The sequence below is a fragment of the Piliocolobus tephrosceles genome, chromosome 15 (genome assembly GCF_002776525.5).
Source record: "Piliocolobus tephrosceles isolate RC106 chromosome 15, ASM277652v3, whole genome shotgun sequence".
NCBI lineage: Eukaryota > Metazoa > Chordata > Mammalia > Primates > Cercopithecidae > Piliocolobus > Piliocolobus tephrosceles.
The window spans coordinates 27329957-27339531 of NC_045448.1; the positions used below are offsets into that span (position 1 = coordinate 27329957).

The 9575-nt window shown below is 56.3% G+C and overlaps 1 protein-coding gene across 1 annotated transcript; it reads right to left on the reverse strand.

Annotated features, from left to right (window-relative positions):
• Positions 1-355: 355 nt before the first annotated feature.
• Positions 356-9195, reverse strand: SLC30A3 (solute carrier family 30 member 3). The gene is made up of 8 exons (XM_023230021.1): positions 8966-9195; positions 4558-4739; positions 3954-4100; positions 3698-3851; positions 2939-3137; positions 2572-2677; positions 2171-2305; positions 356-902 (listed from the first exon to the last, which is right to left on the reverse strand). Exons 1-8 carry the CDS (start codon positions 9058-9060, stop codon positions 754-756), a joined length of 1167 nt encoding a protein of 388 aa, XP_023085789.1. The 5' UTR covers positions 9061-9195; the 3' UTR covers positions 356-753.
• Between the last annotated feature and the right edge of the window lie 380 nt (positions 9196-9575).

Consider the following 9575-nt stretch of genomic DNA (forward strand, 5'->3'; position numbering starts at 1 on the left):
TTGATTTCCCCCTCCTGAGGAGTCAGCACACAGGCTGAAAGATGCAGTGAGACACGAGTTTATTGGTGGAGCTGCAGCGGAGTCCTCCCTCTTTCAGGGGGATGGCCAAGGGCACAGCACCAACAGAGGGATGGAGAGACAGACCCCCAAACAGACACATGGATGGAGCAGACTCATAGAGACCATAGCACAGCCACATAGGCACAGAGACACACAGGCCACAGCACCAAGAACACACACACACAGACAAAACCACAGGGCTAAGACACACGGACAAAGTGCGGGCTTAGGGCCCCTGCATAGACAGAGCGAGGGCCATGTGGGGAGGGGGCCCCTACTGACCTCCCCCAGGCATAGGCACACGAACAGCACATAGACAGGCAGATACCCCCAGCCAGCCAGCCGGCCACACAGACAAATGGACTGTAGGGAAAGGATGTTCGTGGCTCTCCAGACCATGTGGAGAGGGCACCACAGGCCTTCAACACACCCTGCCACACTGAGGCCCAGGAGTCCCTGCCCCTGAACTAGTCACATCTATTCCCCTGACTCCCAACTCACTCTCCGCCACACTTTGGTCTTGCCCACTGGGGCTGGGGCTGGGGCTGGGGCTGGGGAAACTGGCAGGTGGAAGGAGGGAGACAGGAAGGGGTATGGACCTGGCTCGGTCCCGTCTCTGTGATCAGGGCAGCAGATGCTGAGAGTCCAGGGCTGAGCCTCGGCCTGGCAGTGGGGTGAGGGCAGGGCCATGGCTCAGGCTTGTGGGGGCTCCTGGCAGCGCAGGCACTGGGCCATCTCCGGCTGGTACTGCTCGACCTGCAGGGTGCAGCTGGAGAATCCAAACCGGGAGTAGAGCCGGGATGAGGCTTCAGCCAGGACAGCTTCAGGGTCAGCAGTGGAGTCTGTGGGAGAGTGATAAGAGGCGGCATCAATCCCAGGGGAGTCAGGAACAGGCAGGGACTGAGATAAGGACAGGGAAAGGGGCTGCACAGCATTAAAGCCAGGCGTGAATGGGAGCCTGCTTTTCTTTCTGTGTTGTATGAACAGCATAAAAGTGTCAAATCAAATGTTAGACAGACTCACCCCAATCAACCCTGCTAACACACTAAACTCTTCCCAGTCTCCTGTTCTCTCCTGTCACTGAGTGTTAACAAACAGCTCAACGTTTTAACAGCCATACCACCCGATTTCCCAGGACAATCCAGATGTTAAATATTTGTCTCATTGTCCCTCTAGAGTTTCCATCAAATATCCTACAAATTATAATATTTTTGGCATCCAAATTGCATGACTCTGATTGCTTCTTGCATCTGGAAGAAACTCAAAAATCCTTTGTCAGCTCATGACTCACCATATATATTTTTAATAGTTGAATCATAATGTAGATGCAATTTTATATTCAGCTTTTTTTTCTCAGCATTATACCATAAACATTTTTCCTAGTTGCCGTACAGTCTTCATAAGCATCATTTTTAACAGTTACATGATACCTCAGGGTAGAGGTGCTGTAATTTACCTAACTATGCCCCATCACTAGACCTGTAGGTACTAATGATCTTTTATTTTTATTTTTATTTTTTTAATAAAGAGCATCAGGACTCTTTTTTTTTTTTTTTTTTTTTTTTTGAGACACAGTCTTGCTCTGTCCCTCAGGCTGGAGTGCAGTGGCACCATCTCGGCTCACTGCAAGCTCCGCCTCCCAGGTTCAAGCGATTCTTCTGCCTCAGCCTCCCGAGTAGCTGGGACTACAGGCATCCGCCACCACGCCGGGCTAATTTTTTGTATTTTTTAGTAGAGACGGGGTTTCACAGTGTTAGCCAGATGGTCTCGATCTCCTGACCTTGTGATCCACCTGCCTTGGCCTCCCAAAGTGCTGGGATTACAGGCATGAGCCACCGCGCCTGGCCACTAATGATCTTTTAAAGGGTTGTTGGTTCCCCGTGCTACTTCAAAGAGGGTGAAACCTCCCCCGGAACACTGCATCCAGTGGATTGAGACTCCTTGTGTTCAACATGCACGAGCACGTGTGCATGTGTGTGTGTGTATGTGAGAGACACAGACAGAGATAGATCAAGAAAGACTGAAACAATCCTAGTAACTCAAGCTATCATTCCATGTTTGGTGTGGGGTATGTTTTAGGTAGTGACTAGCTGGGGCCAGTGAGACTCACCGATGGCCAGGTGTGCAGAGGCAACGTGGTAAGTGAGCGTAAGGGCCCACAGGTGCAGCTCATGGGTAGCCCGGACTCCTGGCACCGACAACAGCGTATCCCGCACGGGTTCGAACCCCACATTGCGGGGGGTACCTGCAACCAGCACCAGTCATGCCTTACTGCCAGGGCCACTCCTGCCCAGAAGCAGCACCCCCACCACAGGACTCCACCTCCCCTATCCTGTATCCACTCTCCTTTTACCCCTACAATTCACCCTATGCCCAAATCCTTGTTCCAGCAGCAGACCCCATGAGCCAAGCCTTCTTCCCGTACTCTCTTCAAAGCAAAAAGTGGTGGCCCAGTGCGAGAGTAAAGTCAGAGACGGCCGCAGGGGTGAGGAACAGTGGTGCCCGACTCACCTTCCATGAGGATTCGAAGAACATCTCGGAGGGTGGGAGCCGTGGATCCAAGGGCACAGATGGAGAAGAGGAAGGTGCTGATGGGGTCGGCTGCCTTGTACTGAGGCTGTAGAGAAAGAGACCCCTAAGTCCAACAACCAGGGAGCTTCCAGAGGAAGATCTAGGGGTATCTTGAACAAACAGGACCTGAGAGGCCCCTCAAAACCCTGCAGAGGGGACAGGGAACATGACTCATGTCTGGGAGAGTCCTGGGAGGTGGGAGGGAGGAGCTGGAGGGAGGGGAAGGAAGCTTTGGGACCTGGGAAGGAGGGGGCTGGGATGTGGAGTTGTGGGGAGGAAGGCTGGGGCAGGTCTCCAATGATGATACCTTGAAGTAGATGAGGATGGAGGCAGCCAGTACCCCAAAGCTCTGCAGGAGGTCCCCCAGCACGTGCACAAATGCTGCCCGGACGCTGGTGTTCCCCAGGGGCAGGGGCTCTTCAGGCCCCTCCTCCAGCGGTGCATACTCTGCTCCCCTAGATCCGTGGCTGTGGGGGGGCCCAGCCTGGTGCAGCACAAAGGCCATTCTGAGGGGGAAGCAAAGCAGCTCAGCTCAGGGGCCTGCTCCTGGCCTCCTATGCCCCCATTTCCATGCCCCATTCTCTCACCTCCCCAGGAGCCCTTTCCCAGCCCCTGGAAGAAAAGAGCATTTTGCAAGAGAGACAAACAATGCAACCTGGGGCAAAGAATACCAGACTTGGTGCCACACACGTGGATTTGGATGCTGGCTCTGTTACCTAAATAGATATATGACTGGAGCAAGTCACCTTTCGGGACTGACTGCATTAATGGTAAACTAGGGGTAATACTACCTACCTCATGTGGTGGCTATGAGGTTCAAATGCAATCAGGTTAATGAAAGCCCTCATCAGAGTGGCTGGCCCATGGCAGGCCCTTAACAGAGATCTGCTGACTGAATTTTAGGTCTCTATCCCAGACCCTTCTCAGGCACACCCAGGGCAGCCCATGGAGAGCTGTGTGTGCATGTCTGTGTGTCTGGTGGGGAGGAGAGAGCCAGCTCTCCCATCCTGGAGGAAGACCCCTCGCCCTGGGCCCCACAAAGTGCCTGCTCCATACTGGGACGTACAATAGGTTGGCACAGACTGCGATGCTGGCGGTCAGCAGCATGGCACCCCCCTCGATGTGGTAGTCGCTGTGCAGCAGGCGGACGAAGGCCAGGTACAGGAGGATGCCAGTGACCATCCAGAGGGAGACCACAGAGGCCAAAGCCCCCAGAGTCTCTGCAGGGTGGAGGGGAGACAAGGTGTCAGAGACCTGCTTGGGACCCTGAGAGGTGCCCTCTGGCAAGACTGGAGAGTCACTGGGCCATGCAAGGGCCTTACCTGAACGGTGCCAGCCAAAGGTCATGGTGCGGGTGGCTGGACGGGTGGAGAGCCAGAGGGAGAAGAGGCTGCCCATCATGCTGCCCACGTCCGCCAGCAAGTGGGCTGCGTCGGTCATGATGGCCAGGCTGTGTGCCAGATACCCGCCTGCCAGGGTGAAATGATGGAGTCTGCTTCCATTTAGAAAATATCATGTAGTGTGTATAGGCATGGAAAATAAATTGGGGGATATACACCAAAAATGTGAATTGGGGTTTTCTCAGGTGATGGGACTACAGGTATAATTAACTACTGTTATGGTCTTCTTTTCATTCATCTGTATTTTCTAACTTTTTCTACAATGATATATTTTATTTTAATAACAAGAAAATAAGGTTTTTAAAAGAAGCCAGCCCTGACCCACTGGCCCCAGACCTTGACTGGAATTCCCTTTGGTGCTCTGTCCCTCACCTCTCCTACTTCCTGAGTCCCAGGCACCCAGCTCCCCTATCCCAGCCATCCCCATCTCTGCATCTGCACCCAGGAACATCCCTGGGACTCTGGGTGGAGAGTGGCTTGCGCAGGTGTTGGGAGGATGGGGTTGAAGGGCTGCTCCCCAACTTACCGACCACCTCCCCAGCCATGAAGACAAAGCACACGGCACAGGCAGCATACAGCTGCTTCCGTGCATGCAGCCTCTCCGGGGTGAGACCCGGCGGCGGCAGGGGGTCCCTGTGGCAGTGGTGGAAGGGCATCTCCACAGGTTTGGACTCCTCAGGAAGGGGCTCTGATGACTCTGTGAAGAGACTGAGGCAAGCGACATGGTTCAACCTGGGCCTGGCCCACAGGCTGGCCTGCTCACTCCACGTCCTCAGTCCCCCATGCTGGCCTCATCAGACCATCTCTCGCTCCTTCCCCAGGCCTGGTCGTATCTGGGAGCTGTGTCAGCAGAGGGCCACATGAGAGATGGGGGCTAAATGAACAGGTCAGACCCCAGCCTCCCTTTTCCTTCCATACACAGTCATAGAATTTCACAGCTGGAAAGCACCTTACAGATGGTCTAGTCTAACTTTTTTAAGAGATGGGGTTGGCCAGGAGCGGTGGCTCACACCTGTAATCCCAGCACTCTGGGAGGCCAAGGCAGGCAGATCACGAGGTCAGGAGATTGAGACCATCCTGGCCAACATGGTGAAACACCATCTCTACTAAAAATACAAAAATTAGCTGGGTATGGTGGCACGTGCCTGTAATCCCAGCTACTCGGGAGGCTGAGGCAGGAGAATCGCTTGAACCTGGGGGTTGGAGGTTGCAGTGAGCCGAGATCGTACCACTGCATTCCAGCCTGGCGACAGAGTGAGACTCTGTCTCAAAAGAAAAAAAAAAAGAAGAGAGAGAGAGAGAGATGGGGTCTTGCTCTGTTGCCCAGGCTGGAGGGCAGTGGTGTGATCAGAACTCACCACACACGAGCTCCTAGCCTCAAGTGATCCTCCCACCTCAGCTTACTGAGTTTCTGGGATTACAGGCGTGAGCCACCGCATCCGGCTCTAGTCTAACATTTTATTAAATAAATTAGAAGCATGAGGCTCACAGAGTTGGGGGACACATGGAGACCAACCCAGCTAGTTGCTAGAGCTGAGACTAGACCCCAACCAAATCAATTTCTTATGCTAGGCACCCCAAAATGAGCAGGATTCCTGCTGATCTCTCAGAGCTTTGGGTGAACAGGGCAAGTATGTACCTACACAATGATATAGAGTGAAGGTGGCCACTGTCATTAGGGCAGTTAGAGTGCTATCAGGGTTCTAAGGATGGAGGGCCAGACTAATTATAATGAGGAAATGAGGGAAACAGATGAAAGCGGTAACATGAGAAGGGCCTTGAAGAATGGGAAGGATTTTGATAAAGGCAGGTGAATGCTATGCCACGCACGCCAAGGCAGTATGAAGGGAAGGTGGAATGAAGTGTGCAGTGGGACTCATCATGTATTCCTGGCCTTCGTGTGCCTCCTTTCCAGGCCCACCTCCCAGAGCCTCCACTCCCGGATCCTGCCCCCGCCCTCTCTAGACATGCAGCTGAAGTGTGGCCCTTTAAGAGATGAGAGGGACGGCCAGGCGCGGTGGCTCAAGCCTGTAATCCCAGCACTTTGGGAGGCCGAGATGGGCGGATCACGAGGTCAGGAGATCGAGACCATCCTGGCTAACACGGTGAAACCCCGTCTCTACTAAAAATACAAAAAAATTAGCCGGGCGAGGTGGTGGGCACCTGTAGTCCCAGCTACTCGGGAGGCTGAGGCAGGAGAATGGCGTGAACCCGGGAGGCGGAGCTTGCAGTGAGCCAAGATGGCTCCACTGCACTCCAGCCTGGGCAACAGAGAGAGACTCGGTCTCAAAAAATAGTAATAATAATAAAAAAAGAGACGAGCGGGACGTTGTGGCCAAAAAGTCTGATTCCTGGCACAGAGAACCGATGGCTAGATTCCAGAGCTGGGGTTGTCATGGCGAAGAAGGGGTGCAGCCTGCTATGGCTGAGGATGGCAGTGAGAGCAGCATGTTAATTGGACTTCAGTCTGACTATAAGCACCCAGCAGAGCCTACCTTAACTGCATGGTACCATAAGCCTCCCTTGACAAATGAATGGGGCTTGGGACCTCGCCTAGGGCTGCCAGAGGCTGAGTGAGCTCAGGCTGAGTGCTAAGTCCATTCTGGTCCAATTCTCACCCCTGCCACTACCCAACCTGAACCCAGCAAGGACAGAATCTTCCACAGAATTGAGGACCTAAATAGAAAATACAGTACTAGAAATACTCATGGAGGTGTGACAAGAATACCCATGAGTAAAAACGATGGCTCCAGATAGAAACGTGATCATAGCAGCAAAGTGGGGCGGGATGTCTGGGGCCTTCTGGCTGAAGACAACTCTGCCAAGTGGGTGAACTGAGTTTTGAGGGAGGTAGGGGGAACATTTGGTGCTTGTACAGAAAACTGAAATACTGGTAGATTAATTTCTTGAATTTCCAAAGCCCCATCCAAGACTTAGAATCTGGGCGTGTATGATTCTGGGTGTGTTTCCAGAGGAGATGGGGTAGTGAAAGAGGCTGTGAAACCATTCCTCGTTCGTTCAATGAGGTGCACCAGGCAGAGCACACATAATGAAGCCCGGTCTGGTGGGAGAGACAGATTATAACAAATGGCTTACTATACAAGGACAGGCTGATGTTAGGAGGGTTACGAACAAAGCACTTTGGGGTGCAGGGAAGGCAGCACCCACTCACAGGGGGCTCGGAGAACTTCACAGAGAAAGGCATGTTTAAGGAGATGAGACCTAGGTGGAGAAGGGTATTCCAGACATGTAGAATGACAAAGACAAGGTTTGTGGCATGGAGTCTAAGCGTGAAGTGTCAGGGGAGGGCTGAGGAGGAAAGTGATGGGCTCAAAGGAACATAAAGGAAGATACACTGACTGCTTGAACAAATATGTCCTGAGCACTGAGATGACCTTGTTAATGGGAGGAAGAGAAGAGAGGAGAGGAGATGGAGGAGTCTAGAATAGACCAGGCCAGAGCTTCCCTGGAGGGTCAGGTAGGTTAGGAAACGCCTTTCAGAAAATGCTGCAGGATTGGGTGACTAATGGCCATATGAGAGTGAAGATGGACTGGAGCTGGAGATGCGAGTCTGAAGAGCAGAGGCTGGGTGGCTTTGGGGGCAGTGGGCAACATTCATTCCCTGGCCTTGTAAAGCACAGCACAGCCAGTCATCAAGGTGGCCACCCATCAACAGGCAGCTCCCTTTTGTTCTGCATAAATTGGGCACCAAGGAAGTCTGGCTGTTGGTGTGTGGGGGTGTGTGCATGTGGGGTGGCTACACGCTGTTTAGAGACGAGGAAAGGCTGTTTCCTCTCCCTGGCCCTCCAAAACCCCCAACAAACAACCAATATTGAGTGGGGAAGAGGGGTGACGTCGCAGGGGCTGAACCAAAGTCAAAAGGACACCTGAAGAGATGCCAGGCCTACAGCAGAGCCCTCACCGCATTTCTGCAGGCCCCTGCAGGAAGGGGTCCAGCTCCCTTCTGCTCGCCCCCACCCCCAACCTGGCTTGAAGGCCTCCACCCAAGGAAAGAACGAGAAGCACACAGAAGCACCACGTCAGAGACAAAGGGAGAGGGACTAGGAGAAAAACAGAAAGACTGAGAGAGATGGGGTAGAGAAAAAGCCGGAGACCCTGCCAAATTCCCGAGACAAACGGACGGTCAGCCGACAGACAAGATGGCCCGCAGGGGTGAGCAGGAAGGCCCGGCGGCCGCTCAGAGGGGGCAGGCGGATGGCGGCGGCGGGCGCGGGGGCCGGCGGGGCGCGTTGGCGGTTCTCCTACCGCCCCCGGCCCGCTGTCCTGGCCGCTCTGCGCGCCTCATTTCACACCTCGCCGCCCCCGGCCCCGTCTGTGCGGAGCCGGGAATACCCCCGCTGCCCAGACCGCACCTGCTCCTTCCTCGCCGCCCCCTCGCTTCCCGGCGGCCGCCCGCCCCTCAGGGGCCCGCAGGACCTGCGTGGAGCCCGGCCCATCCTCGGGTCCCGGCGCCCACAGCTGGCCGCGGCTGGAGGGGGCGCGCGGAGGAAAGCCCCCGGGCCTACAGAGGGAGCTCTCAAGTCTGGGCAGCTAGGCGCTCCCGCCCTGGGCCAGAGGCAATGAAGACCTCGAGGCACCTGGCAAGGGCTCCGGCCCGACGGAGCGGCAGCCGCTCCCAGGGAAGGCATGCGCGGCGGGGGCGGCGGATGGGTCCGGCGGCTTGGGACGCCGGCAGGAGGGGAGTGGGAGGCCGCTTCACCCAAGGAAATCAGGCAGCCGGGAGGAGGCGTAGCCGGCTGTGTAGGGCCGGGCGCTCCGTGCGGCCAGAGGGGACTAAGCGGGGTGCAGCGGAGCCGAGGGACCCGCGGGGTGCCGGGACGGCCGCTGGGGCCCGCGCCGAGAGAGACAACGAAATGGACGGAGGGTAGTAGGGTGGCGCCCCCAGGCCGAGGGCCAGCCCAGGTCTGTCCTACCTCTTCAAACGCAGGCTGCCGCCGGCGCCACCGCGGTCCCGGGGGCTCACCAGGCGAGTGGTCTCCGAGCCCCCGGCGGCGGGAGAGGGCTCCATGTTCCCGGTGCCCCGACCGTCGAGGCCCCACCGAGGGAGGGATAGGCCGGGCCGGCCCCGCGCCAAGTCCGAGCAGCCCGCCGACCCCCAGGATCCCCGCAGGGCGGCGGGGCCACCACAGTGGAGCGAACTGCAGCGACTGTGGCGCGCTGAGTCCGAACTGCAGATCCCGCTGCTGCCGGAGCCCCGCCCCGCGTGGGGCGAGCTCCCCAAGCCCCGCCTCCAGGCTCCCCAGCCTCTCCCCACCCTTAAGCCCCGCCCCACTGCCAAAGCCCCATTTCCCCGTGCCAGAGCCCGGTGAGGGCGGCGGGAGCGCCCCGCCACCCGAGTTCTGGAGAACTCCTCATCTCCGCAGCCCCGTCCCCCAGGCGAGCTAGCCCCTCCTCTGCACAAAGTCCCGCCCACCGGTTCCAAGCCTCGCTCCTCAAGCCCAGGGACCTCACGACCAACCTTCGCCCAACGACCATCACTCTGTGCATGCCTGCACGGGGGGTGTCGCCCACCACGCCGTCACC